At 45.5% G+C, this 20,191-nt stretch overlaps 1 protein-coding gene across 1 annotated transcript in view; it reads right to left on the bottom strand.

Moving 5' to 3' along the window:
- The window catches only part of TMEM131L (transmembrane 131 like), a 673,742-nt gene that overhangs the window by 181,709 nt on the left and 471,842 nt on the right, over positions 1-20,191 (bottom strand). The window contains exon 22 of the mRNA XM_078676947.1: positions 8,452-8,638. Coding sequence (XP_078533073.1) covers positions 8,452-8,638 — 187 coding nt within the window. The remainder of the gene's footprint in view (positions 1-8,451; positions 8,639-20,191) is intronic.

The following is a 20,191-nucleotide window of genomic DNA, read 5'->3' as shown; positions in this document are numbered from 1 at the left end:
GTGTCGAACGCGGCGGACAGATCCAACAGCACTAGAATTGTAGAATCGCCTCTATCTAGGGTCATCCTGACGTTATCGGTTACCTCTAGTAGGGCTGATTCTGTGCTGTGTTTTGGGCAAAAGCCTGATTGAGATGGATCAAGACTGCCCGTCCGCTCGACGTGGTTGGAGAGATGGGTGTTAATATGCTTCTCCAAAAGCTTGCCCAGGTAAGGAAGGAGAGAGATGGGACGCAGGTTGGAAAGCTCAGTTAGTGGGACCTTAGAATTCTTCCGAATAGGCAAAACCTGTGCTGCCTTCCATTCTAGTGGGACCAAGCCTTCTCGTAAAGAAAGATTGAGGAGATGAGTAATGGAGGGGGATAAGTGACTGGCCAGATAGATAGTGATTTTTGCCTGTAGGAAATCCCGAGGCGAGGCAGATTTTATGGAGCGGATCAGTGGCTCCGTCTCCTCTTGCGACACCGAGGGGAAACTCCCTAACAACTGGGTCGTTACCTGACCAGGTTCCACATCATAGCGGTAATTGAGTCTTCTCCTAATTGAACAATTTTGTCATATATAGATTCAATCTTTTCCAAGAAAAAAGTGCCAATGCCATCGCAAAATTTTTGTGAGGGAACCGTCGGGTTCTCACACACCCTAGGGTCAGTAAAGGATTTTAATATGCGATATAGCATCTTAGGGTCATTGTTGGCCTGGGTTAATTGAAGAGCTACATAATCTTTACGTGCAGCCCTGATTTTTTCATGGTACTCAGCTAGGGCCACATGGAATCGAGCTTTATCCTCCTCCTCATGAGTAAGGCGCCATCGCTTTTCATATTTCCTGCAAATACATTTTTGCTTACGAAGTAGGGGGGAATACCAGGCATTCTGCACGGGCCTGGGTGTATTCTGAAGGAGTTTCAGGGGGCTAGTTGGTCCACTGCACTGGAGACAGCTAGATTATACTTAACTAGCGCCTCCTCTCTATATTAACAAATATGAGGCCTTCCAACAGTAGGCAATTACAAAAATGAATCCCTGAGTCAATAAAGGCACAGCTTACTGAAGCCGGACCGGACTCAGAAATGTGGCAACCCTTGTCAGTAATTTGAGTAAGTAGTTTGATCTTGGCACAGTCAAACCTGGTGTTGTCACTCTTTATTTTAACTAAAGATGTAACTTTGCATTAACAACCTTTAAGTTCAATAGTGAGGGTGTTTTCCTTCAAAGTATAGTGTGTGTAATTGGTATGTATTTTTAAACAAAACCACTGCTTGGTTTGAGATCAACGGTGCAGTTGCGGAACCATATGCACCGGACAAGTCGCAGTCGATATACTGGGTGTATATACATGTTAAACTATTGCAGTGAAAACCTTTGGGGAACACCACAACTGATGTGTGTGCGGTAAGAAAAGGCATCAACAAGGCCCATTTTCCTTGCCCGTTACTCAAAGATACAAACTTGATGCTTGCTCTATTTAATATCACTACCTACTATTCAATCTGGCACAACATGAGGGATTCACTGAGTGCGCCCTTAAAGAAGTAGGTACAAGAACATTAGCAGCAATTTATCAGCTTTCCCATAGTAAAGAAAATATCAAATTGACTCCTAGACATCCAGGAAAGCAGTGTCTCGCTTGCTTTGGAAAGTGATCCTACAGAAAGGAGTTAGAAGGTTTTTTTTTGTTTTTTTTTAAACCTTGCATATCTGTCACTCATCTAACTTTTTCATATTGCTCTCGGTACAGTGAGGGATCTGGCCCATCCGTTCAGTACCAAATGAGACTAGAGAAACAATGACCCTATTTCTCTTGTGGGAACACTCCAATCCCATGATGTTCACACAGAATCTGAGATCCATAGCTCACCTGGGGTAAGACAATATGAAAAAAAGGTTATTTTCTTTCGATTTGAAGATAAAGCCCTAGTAGCCTTTGTGACCAAGTTGCAGAAGAAAGGTTACCATGAAAGGAAAGTACAGAATGTATAAGTATTCTATAGTGATCAACTTTTTAACAACTGCAAGCAGTAACCGCTCCATAAGCCCTCAACTCATTGGAAATAAACATTGTGCCATAAAAAGAAAAACAAGAAAGAGGAATAAGCTTCCTAAAAAGAAATACACTGTAAAGAGCAGGCACAGTGCACTTTTCCATGCTGCGTTGAAAAAGATACTGTGCTGACAGGGTGTTTGTGGAAAGGGCAGAGTTATGTAGCTTGAGCATTTGAAGCTCAATTTTTTTCTGTGCTTTGGTGCGTGCTGCGATTATTTGAACGGGAGTGGATTTCCCACACAGTGAGAAAGGAAGGCATGACGTCTTCAGGGGGGCAAATAATTGATAATGAAGTATTTTTTCAATAGCAATACAAGTATTATGTGTAAAACCTTCACTATAAAGAGTCTTAAAAGTAAATTCAAAACAAAAAAACATTTAATTTGGAACTATGCCACTGGGTTTTACAAAGTGTGCTTTAAAATACAGAAGTACCAAAGCGCACAGTAATTATAAGCAAAATCAGCAAAAACTATTTCCCTATGCTTAATTTGGTTGCGGTTTGCAAATACTGGCCTGTTTCAGGCCGGTCGTCCTGAGGACAGTGAGGGTCTGGTTATTCCCTCAATGGGAGATTGATAAAAAAATAAAAAGAGAGAGAAACCAGAGTGAGTGTGGAAATTAGGGCACAATTTGAACCAATGGTAATACACTTCCTGTGTAGTATTTGCAAGAGGAAGTTGAATAAATATTTGCATCATACCAACTGTATGTTATACTTAACTGAACTTGAGATACCGATATTAAGGGGTATTGGCTAAACAAGACTCTTGGGGCCTGTTTTCGATGAGGCTTACCGACTGACATCAGAGGTTTGAACTCCGACCGCCATATTTTAATGACGCCGAACGGAGTCCAAACCAGCTGGGTAATACGATTCGGTTCCGATGGGCTCAAGGAGCTCGTCGGCCAGTCAGAAACTGCTTATAATCACTTAAGGACGGCCTTTCCACTGTCGAAATTATGATGCCATCTGACAGCCTTCCCATGTTTGCCTTTCCGACATAAAAAGGCTGTCGGGAAAGCGGCTTTGGGGACCCTAGCAGGGCCACCATCCCTCTGCGGCATTCAGTTGTGGCCCTGGGGGGACACCTATGGGCCCCCCCTAATGGTGCCTGCCATACGGTGCAGGGATTTACACAAACTCCCATTTCTCAATGGGCGCTTGTGCTGAGGGCGGTTTACGACCACCTTACAAGTCCCACAGAGAAATGGGGTTTGCGTTCACACCATGTGCGGTCGCATCGTAAAGTCGGAACTGCAAACCCATGGCCGATCGGTTCTAAACATAGAAACCATGTCGGTCAGAGGCAACTCCGACCAACATCGTAATGAGGCCCTAAGTGTAACTCCAAAGAACAAGTGGGATCTCCTTGAAATTGACTGAATGCTTTCAGTCTTCATGGCTTCGAATTAACCGCTTCGCTGCGGTGGACTTTCCGCTGCGGGAAAAAATTACACGTGCGCAGTTTGGACGGCTGGCGGTAGTCCTCCGCACACGGCCGTCCGACGCATGGAAAAGGTTGAGACATTTTCAATGTACAGTATGTTCTGACTTATTATACACTAGAAAGAAAATGTATATGCTGATTGTTGCTAACTTTTATATATCGATGCCAGTCCAAAGCAGGTACTTGGAACATTTGAAACAGGCATACCCTATACTGTATGTTTTTTGGACGATTTGTTTTTCTAAAACTAAGAATGCCATGACTGGGAAGTCTACAGAAACATACACTGGCAAATATCCTGGTTGGGTTTCTTTCCAGAGTAAAAAGTAGTGGCCAAGGAGGACTTGATTCATTTGTATTTGTTCTTTGAATTGCCAGGGTTCTCACAGCCATGCATTGGGAAGAGAAAAAAAACAGTTTTTCTCTGAGTGACATGGCACGAAAGGGTTGCACAGTTGCAGATTAGTAGAAAATCCATTCATGTCGATGTATTATATATTCGTGATGCACCATACAGAATGAAATGACCCACCCAAAGGCCCACTATGTCTCCAACAGCACAGATATTGCTAATACACTACTGTTTCCAGTTATCAGAGGTTTGGATTTTTTACATTTTAGTCTGACATTTGACTACGTCAATTTTGTTAACTTTGACTGACCAAAAGCAATCTACTTATATTTCTCTAGACCTTGACACAATCCACATTGTTTTACAACATGACCAATGCAAACCAGAATTTCTCAGGATGAACCTGCTATATGTTCTTGTGTCTTTAAAGGTTGTACACCAGTAGTAGTTGTAGGCATCTGGGTCTAATGTATTCATACTATTGGAGATGTCGGAGTGAGTTCTTCTTAATGGTGTAGACATTCCAAAATGCTATTCCTGAGCACAGAACTCAACCAGCGCCCTGTCCATGAGGCCCAAAAAAGCTCAAGCTCCTCAGGGGTTGCACGTAGTCCAGCTCAATGGGGACATGGTCTAGTGCAGGGGTCTCCAACGAGTAGCTCGGAAGCTACTGGAGATCGCCAGTACCTTCAAAGTAGCTCTCAGAGATGAAGCCAAGCCCAGTATCAAATTCGGAGAGTAGGCGCCTATTAAAGAAGGCAGCACTGCTGATCTCAAGAACCTAAGAGTGACAGCCAGCCAAACCTATGGCAGTAACTTATACTAAACACTCAAACACACAAAGTATCGGCCTATAGGGCCTCCCACTTGGCAGTCTGTATCTAATCTCAATATAACTAAGCCACAAGGAGATTGACCATCTTTGTATCCCTGCTTTATCAGTCACAACATGTGTGTGACCAGTGGACCATAAGAGAAGTACGACAGTAGTAGCCTGAGCAGTAATGAGTGCTGACCCACCAAAGTGTGGGACTGCAGGAGTCGCAGTGAAAATGTGTCAGTTGGGTGTATAACCAGCTCAAGACCTGAGGAGAACAGGACATGATTCAGACCAGAGAAAATGAAGAGACTCATCAGCATTTATGTGCGTCCCTAATAAACACTATTGCTTCTTGAAAGCTACGCCAGGTGCCAAGGACCACCAAATGTCTATGCTAGCCCCCATCATAAGGGTGTTATCTCTGACATAATTGTGCCCATTCCAGGCATAATAGTGCCAATGGCATAATAAGAGTCATCCTGGACTATTTGGGGTATTTTTGGTCTAGTTGAGGTATACTGGCAGCCATCATTTACATACTGGGAGAATGACTGGCCTACATTTACGTATTCCTGGCGTAATAATTGTCATGACTGATATTTGGTCTCTACCTTGACCCTTATGGTTTCAAGCCTTGACCCAACTGTGGCCTTAGTATAATGGTGGGTATTATTGGCATAATACAGACATCCGTGTTTCTGGTCCAGGGAGGACCTGGCTTGGCAGATCGGTCGGACTGTTCCCATGAGGCACAGGGTCAAGACTGATTTGCATATGGCTGGGTCTAAACTGGGGTGGCATGGTGAGCAAAATAACGATGGATTTAACCCAGATCTCTTGACTGGGAATGAATGTATGATTCATTCAGCATTCTGTCCATCATTTGTTTGCGTAGCACTTTTCACCCTAAGTGGGATGGGTATGCCCAGACGAGGGTCCCTTGCTCACTGTGCCACTGGGTTCAAGCTAGCCTGGCTGATGAAGGGTGACATACCCTGAAACCGGTCCCAGGATGCTAGTTTCTGGTCCAGGGAGGACTTGGCTTGGCAGTTCAGTCTGGACTATTCCCATGGGGCACAGGGTCAAGACTGATTTGCATATCGCTGGGTCTAAACTGGGCTGGGATGGTGAGCAAAAGGACGATGGATTTAACCCAGATCTCTTTACTGGGGGTGAATGTATGATTCATTCAGCATTCCGTCCATCATTTGTTTGTGTGAGCATCTGTGGCACAAGACTGTAATACCTGGGTATTCAAAGTAGACTGTCTATATGAGGCATTTGTCCTTGGGAGTACTTGATGAAAATGAAAAGCTGCTGTTTTGGGACCGTGCATTTCCTAAAATCCGAAAACGAATATTTTAAAGGCAGTTTTTGTTTTCAAAAATGGATTTTCTTCTGTTAAATTGAGTTTGTCACAGTGGAACGTGGTATTTGATAGATAGAAGTGCACTCGCAGAAACTGATGAATAATAATTCAAGCTGAGCTGGGGAGACCTACTGCTGTATTTATATACGTTGTGCCATAGGGCATGTCTAGATTTGAATGTTACTTCATAAGTCAGGTGGAGGCATTTTATATTGATAAATGTTTTCCTGGCATTTCTGAGGTAACCGCACCAGGAATACTTGGGTGGTAACTACTGATAATCCTGCTTAGGGTGGTCATAGCGTAGTCACTATTTTACAGTTATAAAGTTTGCTAGTAGCTCAGGAAGACTTTCCTTGAGCAGAAGTAGCTCTCACTACAGAAAAGGTTGGAGACCCCTGGTCTAGTAGTTTGAAACAATCTCTCCCTTTAAAGAAAAGGCTAATACTGGTTTGAAAATACTTGATCCCTGCCAAAAAGGGTGCAGAAAAGCAGAAAACAAATGGATGGTGTGCACACAGAGCAAGTTCTCAAGGCTCAGAAGAATTCAAGCATGTCCATCAATTACTTGTTATGCTCCTGCTGTAGTCTGAGGTGATGCAAATGCCAACTGCTGAGGTGAGGATAAACGAGCACGGACAGTCTTCTGAAATAAGTAGCCATTTATGCCAAGCACTCTGCAAAGTACTTTGATGCAGATCCGAGCCAAAAGGGTAGGACTCTTATTTGAAAGGGTTTTCCTCTAAGCTTGACCATTGGGAATTTCTGGCGCAGTGGAAGCCTTCTCTGAGCATAATGAAGAGAAGCCCCCTGAAAAAGAAGAAACTGGCTTTGCTAAGTGACAGTATTCAAACCACCTTTATTACATTTATTTAATTTTCTGTGGTCTAATATCACCCACCTCGTTCTGACTGGTAAGCAAAAACGGTAAGCCTCCGATTTTGTTCTTATAAAGAAAACTAAATGGCAACATTTGTTGCAACCTATAAATCTTAACAGACTTCAGACGGCCCAGAATGCTGCGCTGCATGCTATACTTGGTATCAACAAAAGAGTGCATACATCAACACCCCGAGTTCCAGGCCAGGAGCTAATGAATTGCAAAATTCTGTGCCTTGCTTTCACATGCCTCAACCAACAAGTTAAAGTTCTAACTGCCAAACTTATTCACACAACAGTCCCACAATCTGTATAGCACTACAAAGAATAGATTAGCTATCCATCAATAATACTGCAACTGTTGCCGGCGGCTTGTTATCCGTTCGGGCTACTTTACTTGCCACCATACATCAAACAATGCACTTCCTTTGTTAACTTCAGGAAGGCGCTTAAGAGACATCTTTTTGATGGCACAGTTTTAAGACCAACGCCACGAGACCCTAATGGGGTGGCAGGTACTTTACACTCACTCACAGTTATTAACCACATTTTAACCAGCCCTATCTAGCAAGGTCTTTGAGGAAAAGGTGGTAAGTTATTTGCAAAAATATGTAGATCAGCACCATCTCATTACATATACAGTGAGTGTAAGAGATCACACTTGCGAACACAGTTATTAACCACATTTTAACCAGCCCTATCTAGCAAGGTCTTTGAGGAAAAGGTGGTAAGTTATTTGCAAAAATATGTAGATCAGCACCATCTCATTACATATACAGTGAGTGTAAGAGATCACACTTGCGAACACAGACTCCTCATCGCCTCAGACTAAGACAGGCAAATCGCCCTGATGATCATCAGCAAACTAAAAGCAGGCATGGGTGTCATCAGAAGCATTACATTGGATCTGCTCTTTGCACTTTAATCAAAGCCAGAAAGTGTGTATAGGCTCAGTGGAATCGACAACAGAAATGGTGCCCAAACGTTTATCACACATACCAGTGGATTAAAGGAAATTTTGTCTGCTCGAATAGAAATTATGCTGTATGGATGAGCAGATAACAAGCTTTATTTGACTGGAACCCTGGGAAGACCTCCACATTCTCATAAAGGAAGACACCTTGTCATTCAACACAGGTCCACTGTTCATACTCCCAAAATAGCATCAAATAAATCAGTGTAAAATTACAGTGGAACATTGAAAGGAACATTTTACACCTTCATAAAACAACCATGCAGTGCATGTTCCGTAGTCAGCAAAATGGCAAACCTAGATGCTACACAAGACCCTTTCAGAGGCCGACCTAATAGTTTCAAACAATGCACCTTCTGATTCTACCACTGCCTCAAATTTAGCAACCATAAATAATGCAGCCATACTCTTGTTATCACCACCAAAAGCTGCAATACCTCTAGTGACAACACTCAATGCAGCTACCATTCAATTATTCATTAGCTTTAATACATCAACATACATAAATACTAATTAAGATGTAGTCTTACAACATCAAAACTAACACAAGGGAAATACTTACACAATGCTGATTTCTCTGGAAGAGTTTTGATCAAGGAAAAATGAACGACAGTCCAGCACTTCAAAGCCAAAGCCTTGGCACGTATATCCATTAATCTTCATTGATGAGATAGTGATGGGGACAGGCCCAATATTTTCAACCTTGAAAATTTTTGTGATGGACAATATGTGCTTGCTATTTTTAAGCTCTGTAAGAAAAAAAGACTTGTTGAAAATCCCTTTTCAAATAAAGATCTTCTTCACTTTTAGGCAAACACATGATTGCACTTAGACGAGTGCTGCGGAGGCTCTTAATACGCGGCACGGCTAATAAAAATGATGCACACAGCATTTCTGTCCAAAAGGATCCTTTCAAAGACCTTTTTCACCAGCTGTTGAGATATATTTAGGTACCTCCTCCTCGTTAAGACAAGGCCGAGCTGTACGGAAATATGAAAAACCTTTCTGTTGAAGCAACTTTAAGGGATCATACAATCAGAGAAGGAGTTTTTATTTTTTTAGCTCCAACACAGTCTCATAGACCCAACTGTTCTTCAAGCTAGCAATGATGTGGCACTCACTTCTAATCAACCTGGTGCCGAGCAGTAGCAGCCCTTAAAGGTGCCTTAGAACAACTACTTTTACACGCCCATTCAAAGATAGATTCATGCAAAATTCGAAAAACAATCTTATTCGGAAGCAATGCAAAGAGGGGTGGCTATCCTATAATCAAAACAGCTTAACATTATTTGGTCTATATTTTCAAGTAAAGTACAATCACACCGAAATATGGAAAAGCTACTATGTATTTTAAAACAGTCTTAAGAAATGAAACCAATTTCTCTTGTAAGTACTGCATCCCCCTACCTCTGCTTCAAAATGTCAGCTTTAATTTGATAAAAAGTAGTTGATATTTGAACTAGAACGGTCAAAACTATCACTTACCATTATCACTAGTTCTGAGGCTTGGTAGCTTTCATAGTTTCACAAATGTGCATCTTCTGCCACCACGTGGCTGCATCTGGAACTGTTTTTTATAAATAATAAATAACCTCTCAGCATCATCATTTGGAGTGGAATTATACTCAGATGATGCTAATAGGAAATCCCTAATCCAAGTCAGCCTCTACTGTCTACACCGTCATCATGCTCATCAGCCCTGAGAGCTGCCACATGAAAAAGACAAAGACACAGAACCAGTAATACAGGTAAGTGTTTTCTTCTGCAGCAAGCATCTTTCAGAGATTCACAGGATTCCAGCAAGCATAATTATGGCTGGGATTTGGCACAAAGGCAAAGATAGAGCACCTAAAAAGGGTTAACACAGTTTGAGCTACTGCACTATATGAGTTTTCATAAAAATTACATAATAATGATAAGGCTGCAGAGTTCAGCTAATGGAATGCTGTCAGAGATTGCCTCAGTAAGTCTTGAAAGCCAAAAATGCTAACAGTTAATGAATGCCAAAGTCCACCTTAAGATTTCAGACTGTGATAAAACCTTCCCATGCAGTTCGGGACCAAAAGAAACAAATCTCAAAAGTTAGCCCTATTCTTTCCCCGTGGATACACACCGTAGCAAGGTATTTTGGAATGAAAAGGTATTTAAAAAAGGATCCTATGGCGAGTTTAGTTGTGGAAAGAACAGGAGTTAACAAGCCAACTGATTAACGTGAAAATTAGAAAAATTGTTTTGAGAAATGCAGGATGTGGACAGAAACATTTGTCCCTATTAAAAACTACAAACAGTTTATTTACTTATAGTGAATGAAATTCACTCCAAAAGTAGAGCTTCTATGTAGAACATCCTTCCATGGATTTAATGTAAAACCAAATCAATTCTTTAATTACAATGGTAGATCCATGAGAATCTCCTGCACAACATTAAGTTCCAAAGTTGAAGTAGAGAGATTTATTGGTTTTTAAAGGAAATTTATACAATCTATTGATGGTCTTTCTTCACAACAAAATGCCTACAATTTTTCGTCTTCGTATTATATAAAGTTATACCACTATCAAAGACTATGGAAAATGTTAACCTAGAACTTCCAGCTTATTTATTTCAATGCCAAAATTGTACAGAAACTTGGTCTCTGGAGCCTCCTGGAGAGCGGAAAAGGGATGGAGATCATATTTCAAAGGCAATCCATTGGCATCATGTAAACGGGAAAATTAAGTTCAAGGCTCCGTGTAGTAATACAAAATAATAATAAAAATCCTGAAGTGCGGTGATGAAAACACTACACACTCAATGGCTGTCTTTTCAAGTTTGCACTAGTGATGGAAGGCTGAGATATTTATATACTAATATAAATTTATGTTCCAACTTGGGTAAGCTTGCTTCTTTACAATGGACTTTTCTACTTTGGGTAATTCCTAGAATTGTTATAAATTACAGCCCATTACACAGCACCGCACTCAATAGAGGGGAACCAATACTGAGTGAATGATGGGTGATAATGATTTTACCTGGGTAAATGAAACTTATAGGTCATACTGTTTCACACTTAAAGTTCTCCTAAAAGTTGGATCATTTAAAACAGCAAGTACAAATGTCTTATGTTTGTAGATACCATAGCATAAGAAATATCGGTAATATCCCTTATGGCTATTCAAAGACTAGGTAAGCAACGTATGTAACTTTGGTTGCCCCAATCGTGCATACAAAATAAACACACCGAATTCTGAACATTAATGGTTTGAGTCCTACTCCCATAATACATTTTTGCTAAACACTGCCATACTTTGAATGCTATCTGAGTCCTCTTTTTATTTGTAGACTGACAGTACACTACTGTGGCATGTCTCATACTTGCCACAGTACTTCCTGCTCTGATTATCAACACACACTTCTTCTGGCACTTCAATGACACCAGAGGTCCGCTCACCCTGATGAAGGTTCCATGAATAGAGCCAAAATGTGTTAGTGCATCTAACCACACATATTTAATCTTTCCAAAGTGTTAACCCTGAAAACATACAACTGCCAAAAATAAACCCCAATTCTAGAAATAAAACACTTGTGCCTGTCCCCTGGAATAGCACCTTCTGATATTAATGCAAATACTAGGGACACAGATTGAGATTCAGCTTGAACGTCAATCAATGTCTCAAAATGTTAAAAGGACCATTTGAGTAACCATAAGGACTGTACTGAAGGCATAATACATACTCATATTTTTCCACAACTATTTAAGACAAATACCACAAAATGCAAACAATCCATGAAATTAGGAGTATATTGAATATTGCACCAACCCCTACTAGCCCACATTATAAATACTTTGGTATATACTCGCAGCATTACTTGAATCTATTTGTCAATTAAATAAAAAAATGCTAGGTTTACTCACTGAGATAACTACATGACTTCTGTTTCATATACCGTGCCCATTATTTGTTATGTTATGTACCCATCACTGACCTACTACTCATCACACCTCAGATCAACTTTTCTAAAATACATTTTTTTTTTTAAAAACGACTTCCAGAAAAGGGATGTGTAATTATTTTAAGCTGGTACACAAGCACTTCAGCTATTTTTCTGTGGATGCTGCTGCACATTTTTCAGATGTATCATCAGACTTTACTTTTAGTAATTAAAGGGATTTATTTATTTATTTATTTCAAAGTTTTATATAGCGCGAACAAGATCTTTGCAGATATCAGAGCGCTTTACAAGGACATGGGGTGATAGCATAATAGTAGGTAATAGTTGAGGTAGCTAGGTACGATATGCATAGGTAGGTCAAAATAAGAGGTAGGTCATAGTTGAGGTAATGTAGGTACACGGTGCATAGTCAAACAGGTACGCCAATAATATGAAAGTACATAAAGAGGGAGCATATACTTGTTTAAGCGTGCTTAAACTACTTTTGTAAATAGCATAGAGGTACACGGTGCATAGTCAAACATGTACGCCAATAGTATAAAAATACATAAAGAGGGAGCATATACTTGTTTAAGCGTGCTTAAACTACTTTTGTAAATAGCATAGAGGATTGTTAGTCCATTTCCGTAGAATGGATACCACTAGTGTAGAATGCATTAAACCAATATGGAGCTTTCTCGCCTCCCTCTTCTAAACAGTTCTACACATTTCCCATTATTTATTGTGTGCATTACATTGTTACTTGAGCAATTCATTCCCACAATAGCTTACAAACAGTAATACCACACACCACCAAGTACTTGTATGGTGTTTGCAGTGGACACCTAATTTATCATTAACGATGTAGAGTTGAAATTCGTTTCATTAAATAAATTCACCACTGCCAAATTTACGCACTAGAATAAGAAAGATAGCATTATTACCATTTTAGATTCAATACCTGGATCGACTCGCAGTTGTGTGTACAGCTTACGCAACACCACATTATTCATTATTCTAGTGTTTCAAAGACACACTATTAGAATATATATATAATTATATAATTACATTATTAGAATTAAAAGAAATACTCAGAGGTACCTCTTACAGTCCAGTGTGGCACCACCCTCAGGTAACATGACTTTAGTTATATGCTGGACAAATATAAACTTCAGTTGTTTGGTATATAGTCTTAGGGGGTTATTGGCAAAGGTGAATTTACAAGTGAAAAAATCTCCACATGTAAATTTACTCCTACTCTGCAGTAAACGTACTTCGTTTGGCTACTCACAGTTTCAAAGTGCAAATTAACTACAAACTGTAGACTTACATGCCTCTGGAGCCTAATTATAAGCATAAAGTTACTACTAGTAACTTTTCACATTTAGTCGGAATTTGTCTTAACAGCAATTTCCGCCCTTTTCAAGCTCCTGTTCCAACACTGCTGTGCTGTTTTAAGGTCGCTTGGGAGAACGCCAGCACGGGCGGGAAGATTCATCACAATTTGGGAGAGCACTTCCAGCCCCAGGACTCTGCCACTCCGCTCTTCTGTCCCTCGCAATGGAGCTGCTATGCTTTGGGTTAACCATTGCAGTTGGCTGCCAAATAATATGTCTCGAAGTCTGGCACTGCCCATATCCCCCCCCCCCCTTTGAACGTGGACGCATCAAAACAGTCAGTGCAACTCGTCGCCTACCAACTCCCCACAGAAAGCCTGTCACCATGGTCTTGAGTTGTTGAAAATAGCATACCGGGATCCATATCAGCAGTGTCCCAAAATAGTACAACAGCCTCGGGAGGGCCACCATCTTGAGCATAGCCACTCGCCCAGCCAGTGACAGCGGGAGCGTTCCCCAAAAATCAAAAGAACTCTTCAGACCTCTAATGGTTCTACCAATATTGCCCTCTAACCTCCTGTGTATGATACATTCTTGCTCCTAAGTATGTCAGTCATCTGTACTCCTACGTTACCCCGATCATAACTTTCGGTCCATTTATAGCTCTGACGGTCGGGAACAAGCAGGACTTCGCCCAGTTCACCTGCAGTCCTGCCACTGTACCTAGGCCATGAAGTAAATTTTTCGCCCCTCAAAGCGCTTCGTTCGAATTTGCCAGAAACATTAGCAAATCATCTGCATATAAGGCTATATGGTGGATTTGTACATTCACTTTAGCCACTGGTAATGCTGTCCTGTCTGGGCCTTGGCCACCAGCGGTTTTATCGCCAAAGCAAATAATAGGGGAGACAACGGACACCCTTGTCTCGTGCCCCGAGTCACATCACAGGTGCCTGAAATCAATCCTCCCGTTCTATCTCTCACCGTAGAATATTTGTATAATAAGGCCGTCCACTATATAAATTGGTCTCCAAGCCCGAATTTATACATTACATGGAACAGGTAAGGCCATTCAAGGCTATTGAGGGTTTGGGAATTTAGAATATAGTTAAGATTAGAAGAAATACTGGAATGAACATTATGCGATTGAGACACATATCACCTCCTTTTTGTTATGCGACGGGAGGGATAGTCCCAGATATAGAAGATTTCACTTGACTGTATAATTCACGACTATCGTTGCATCCTTTGCTTTGCATCTGCTCTCTTAATTGTATACATTATGTGTTTGCGCAGACCGGAAAATCTCAAACTTTGTTTAATAAAAACAAAAACAGCAGAGATCTCCCAATTGCAATGCCAATTATATAGAAACTGTAAAATTTGAAAAATAATCAGGAAAAATATGTTTATGTTGAATATCAATAATATAAAATTGCTAAGGTATAATTTAATTTTGAATTAAATATAATTTTATTTTGATATATTTATAATAAATATTTGTGAAGATTTATTAGAAATTCTACCCCATTGAAAGGTTTATATTTATTATATATTACTGAACGTTACATAAAGAATTAATTTAATATAAATTATTGTTTTTAAAAATTAAAGTCACATGTTAAATTAAAAGTTTTCTATCCCGAGGGCGTGGCCAAGACGGCGAGCATGGCGGACGTGGCTTGAGCGAGCTCTGTCCCGCCGCCAGATATCCTCTCCATTATCCTGCGTCGTCCCGACCTGGATCTGCCCTAAAGTGAGTGGCTGTCCGCGGGCGCAGGTGGAGACGACCCGACGGCAGTTTGGGTGCCCTGGAGGATTGCTTTCTGTCTCCTTCGGCAGCGTGGAGCCGGGACGGCGGTGAGGCCTACGTTGGGCGCGGAGCCGGGGCCTGGATTTGAGGGCGCCCCGCCCGGAAGTGAGGCGACGCCGGAACGACAGAGGCGTGGAGTGCCGCCCCGCCCGTGAGACCGGTGGGGCTGCGGCCGGTGAACAGCCGAAATCACGTGGCGCCTGGGGGCCGGCGAGTGAGCGAAATCAGCGGACTACCGGCAGTGGGACCGGCGCCCGGACAACGATTGTGGCGGTAAGGGGTGGCCATGTGGTGTGCGGCCTGGTGGGGGAGGGGACGCTCCTGCAGCTGTGCCTGGCCCCGTTCGGCGGCCGACTCGGACCGCAGGGCTTGGGGGCCTTGGAGCGCCGGGAGACGGCTGTCCTCCGGTCTCTCGCTTCCCCCCCCCACCCCCCACATCCCCCCTCAGCGATCCTGAACCAGCTCTCTGTACCCTGGGTGCCAGTGGGGTGAGACCCATCACTCGGCGGCCGGGCCGGACCGCGGTGGGTGACACTGGCTAGTTGGGACAGCCCTCACGTGTGCATGTGGGATTCATAGCGGGCGCCTTGGCATTTCTTCGGGGAGCCACGGAGAGAGACCTGGGCTGCCTCCAGCGGCTCATGAGACAGTGGACACGATCACACTCTGACGCGCTGGCTCCACCGCGGGCCCCGATACGGTGGCTTGACTCTTGGGTGTGTGGCGGGGTGGGACACCTCCTGTGGCGCAGTGACTTTGACGAGGTGACAGTGGTGCCACGGACTGCGTTGGGCCAACTGGGGGTGCTACTCCTTGGATTCTGCGAGGCCGGTTGGGGCTGTCTCTGTGCCCCGGCCTCCCCAGCAGACAGGCGTGGGTCCCGCGAGCGCAATGACTAGAGGAGGCAACAGCGGGGGCTCTTCCAAGCAGGGCCCGATGGACAAATTTGCGGGGCCGAGTGGGGGTGCCAGGGCCTCGGGAGGACAACAGGGCTCAGGACCGGATAATGCGGCTCTAATGGCAGCCATTACGCAATCGAGGGACATGCTGGATGCGAAGATAGGGGCGGTCGGAGCTGATGTTACCCTGCTTCGACAAGATCTGCGGAATGCGGTCGCCCGTATCACGGAAACTGAGACCAGGATCACGGAGGTAGAAGATGATGTAGTAATCCTCAAGAAGAAGGTAGCCGCCATGGAGGGGATCCAAAAGGGTCTGGCGCTGCGTGTGGAGGACGCGGAAGGACGGGCCAGAAGAAATAACTTGCGCTTTGTGGGCTTTCCGGAGGACTGTGAGAAGGGGAACATGGAGGCCTTCTTGACTCAGTGGCTAGAGGGATGGCTTCCGCCGGATTCCCTTTCGCGCTGCTTCATCATCGAGCGGGCTCACCGGGCCCTGATTCCGAAGCCGCCCACTGGGGCTCGCCCCCGGGCTGTGATAGCCAAACTGCTCAACGATCACGACAGGGACACCATATTACGTCAAGCTCGCGCCAAGGACCCCCTCATGTTTGATAACCACAAAATCCTGATTTTCCCGGATTAAACCAGACTGGTCCAGCAGCAACGACAATCCTTCACGGCAGCGAAAACACGTCTTCGCGAGTTGAAAATCCCGTATGCCCTGCTCTATCCGGCCCGTCTGAGGGTGGTGTTTCAATCTCACACTCAATTTTTTACCTCTCCAGAGGACGTATTTGAATGGACGGACGAAACAGTGCGTGTTAAGGTGCATACTCCTCCGAGACGAGGCTCAGATTCGTCATCCACGTCAGAGCCCAAGAAGACGCCCCGCAGATCACGCAGCAGGAGCAACTGGAGGTCGCACTCCCAGAAGCGCCCGCCTCCCCAGGAGAAGACTGTGGAGGAAGCTGAAGCGACGGATTCTTCCCCCCTGAAGTCTTGAGTCCCTGTGCCACGTTGAACTTGGCAGATATTCCCGGCTCGAGAGGCCGAGAGGGTACCATGTCGGTGAAGGACAGGCAGACACTGATAACGGACATGCCAATTGAACTGATACTATATACATGGCTATTTGTGGGTAGATCATGGGTCGGGAGACGCTCGAGAGAGAGCGGGCCTTCTCCCGGAGTTTGTTCCCACGTTGGGTGGAGGGTTGTTAGACACTTGGTGGGTAGTTGGGAGGGATCCATTGGTGTAGTGGGTCTCCGACCTCCCGTTGGAGGTCCGGGATCGCCTGCACCGCGACAGGTACTTCAATGTTGCTGAGGTATGGGGTGGGGGGTTGTTGGTATAGTTTGAAGTGGGGGGGATTGTGTGTGGCCTCTGATGCCCGACGGATTGGAGCTCTGGCCTCCTGATGGCGGCTGACGGACAGGGGGCGGAACCCCCGCGAGCTTCACTGCGCATTTTGAGCTGGAATGTGAGAGGGGTGCTCGACAGAATTAAGAGGGGAGCAGTTTTACGTATGGGGAAGAAGGAAAAGGCAGATGTTTTACTCCTCCAGGAAACGCACCTTCTGGGCACCAAAACCCTTAGCTTACGTAGATATGGATATGATCAGGTGTTCCATGCAGGGTTTGCGAGGGGATCCAGAGGAGTTGCAATTTTGATACACCGTCGAGTGCGTTATACACATGAGACGCAATGGCTGGATGCGCATGGAAGGTTTGCTTTGGTCAAGGGAAAGGTGGGAGAAGAGCCCATGGTGTTTGGCAGTGTATATGCGCCACCCCCGCTGCAAGACGCCCTGATAGAACGACTGTTTGATGTTTGGGCTGAAATCCCGCAAGTATTGACGATAGTGGGCGGTGACTGGAATGACGTGATGAATGGGAGACTGGACCGCTGTAGGCCAGGGGGGGGGATCAGTTGCCCGAGGCCACCACAAAACTGAGCAGAATGGTGCAGGGGATGGGTTGGGTAGACGCCTGGCGTTATCAGCATGCATGTAGTCGTGAATACACGTTTGTCTCTGCAGTCCACAAATCCTTTTCTCGCCTCGATTACCTTTTTGTCCCCCAGCCCTGGATAGGACGGGTGGGCTCTACCTCAATACTTTCTAGGGGTCTGCCGGATCACTCCCCGGTTTCCTTGACGCTGCTTTTAAACACGAAGCGACAGCCGTTTCGTTGGCGCCTTTCTACGTGGCACTTACAGCGCGAGGATTACCAGTCGCACATGAGGGAGGCTATAGCGCACTACTTGACCGAAAATGACGGCCCGGATACGAACGCCATGACCTTGTGGGAGGCCCTAAAGCAGGTGCTCCGAGGCGTGGATATTGCGTGGTGCGCTGCGAACCGTAGGGCCCGCGGGTTGGCCATCGCGGAGGCGGCGAGTTGGGTTCGTAGCCACGAGGCCGAATGAACGTCGGGAGGGAGCGGCGAAGCAGTGGGGCAGTTGCTTTATCACCAGCAGATGTATCATTCCTTATTATTAGATGAAGCCCGCCAATTTTGGCTGGCTACGCAGAGTAGAATTTATCAATGGGGGGATAAATCCAGCTCGATGCTGTACAGGCTGTGCCAAGGTACACTTCAGGCCCAGTCCCTGCCGGGACTCCGAGATGAAGCGGGGAGCCCTATCACTGCCCCGGAGGCCCTGGCCGAGACCTTTGCTCGATATTACGAGACGCAATACGCCCCCCTGAGAGTCCCTGACGGCGGAGGAGCTCGACAAATTCCTGGCGGATCTCCCGCCTCGGGCGCTCTCGGATGAAGGCCGAGCCCGACTGGACCTCCCGTTGTCGGCTGAGGAACTGGGAGAGGCTCTGGGTGAACTGAATGTTGGAAAGGCCCCTGGGCCTAATGGCTTCCCATGCGAATTTATGAAAACGTTTAATCTCCAACTGGGGATGCGCTACAGGAAGGCGCTAGAGGCGGCTAGGGACTGTGGATGCCTTCCGGCGGACTGGCGACATGCGGAGGTGGTGGTCTTTTGCAAGCCTGGGAGGCCGCCGGATCGCCCTGAGTCGTATCGTCCGATTTCATTGCTAAACTTTAAAGCGAAAATCTTAGCAAAGGCCTTGGCAAAACGCCTTCTTCCCTATATATCGGACCTGGTCCATCCGGATCAGGCCGGATTTATGCCCCACAGAGCGACTCGACATAACATTCCCCGGGCGCAGTTGGTGGTGGAGGCGGCACGGGCGGCGGACATCCCAGCGGCCCTTTTACTAGCAGATATAGATAGGGCATTCGATTCCCTGAGCTGGCCGTATCTTCGGGCACTACTTCTACGCCTCAATCTGGGCCCGCGTTTCCTGTCCTACATTCATTTACTATATACCGACTTGACGGCGGCAGTGAGGGTAGCGGGAGCGGTTTCCAGCTCATTCCTGATAGGCCGGGGTACCCGGCAGGGGTGCCTCCTTTCGCCCTACCTGTTTGCCCTGGCGATGGAGCCACTGGCGGCCTGGGTGAGGATGGATGCACAGTTGCGTGGGGTGGAATGGGTGGGGGGTCCGTCTGACAGAATCGCGCTTTATGCCGATGATGTTCTATTCTTTCTTACGGACCTGAACAGATCCGGTCCCAGGATCCTGGACATAATGCGCATCTTCGGCGACGTGTCCGGCCTCACGCTAAATGTACAGAAGTCGAAATTGTGGGTCCTGGGAGACAGTAGAGCCTTGGGTCCTGGGCTTCGGCCCTGCAGGAGGCGGCGGGAGGCCTTAAATATCTAGGAGTCTTTTTGACGGATGTGCCGGGAGTCTCGTGGTCCCGCAATGTGCTACCCGTGTGGGATAGAATACGTTCGGATATGCAAGTATGGTCCAGGATGCCACTAAATGTCTATGGACGCTCGGCCATCTTTAAGATGGTAGCCCTACCCCGTATCCTATACCAGCTTCAAAATCATCCATACCCCATATCACGGCAGTGGTTTAGACAGGTGAATTCGGCATTGGGTCGGTTCTTGTGGACTGGGGGGGCAGTGAGGGTGGCGCTTCACACATGCGGGACTAGCCGCCTCGGACGTCCAGTCTTATTATCAAGCATCACACCTGCTGGTCCTCAATGAATGGTGGTATGGGGATCGCGGCGACCCGACCTATGCCCTGGAGAGATACCAGATGGACCCACACACGTTCCATACGATTTTGTATTCGGCAGCACTCCGGAAAAGGCTCCCGGCGATCACTCAGACAGTCTTCCGGGTGTGGCGTGATGCGCTCCGACGCATGGGATGGTGGAACAGGCTGACGGGGGAAACCCCGCTGTGGCACAATGGGAGGCTGCCGGCTTTGGCTTCCCTGCGAGGCATTGGTGGCTGGGACGC

Source organism: Lissotriton helveticus, chromosome 2_1 (assembly GCF_964261635.1).
Source record: "Lissotriton helveticus chromosome 2_1, aLisHel1.1, whole genome shotgun sequence".
Classification (NCBI taxonomy): Eukaryota; Metazoa; Chordata; class Amphibia; order Caudata; family Salamandridae; genus Lissotriton; species Lissotriton helveticus.
The sequence above is the reverse complement of the archived record's forward strand: the minus strand, read 5'-3'. Positions and strand labels throughout refer to the sequence as shown.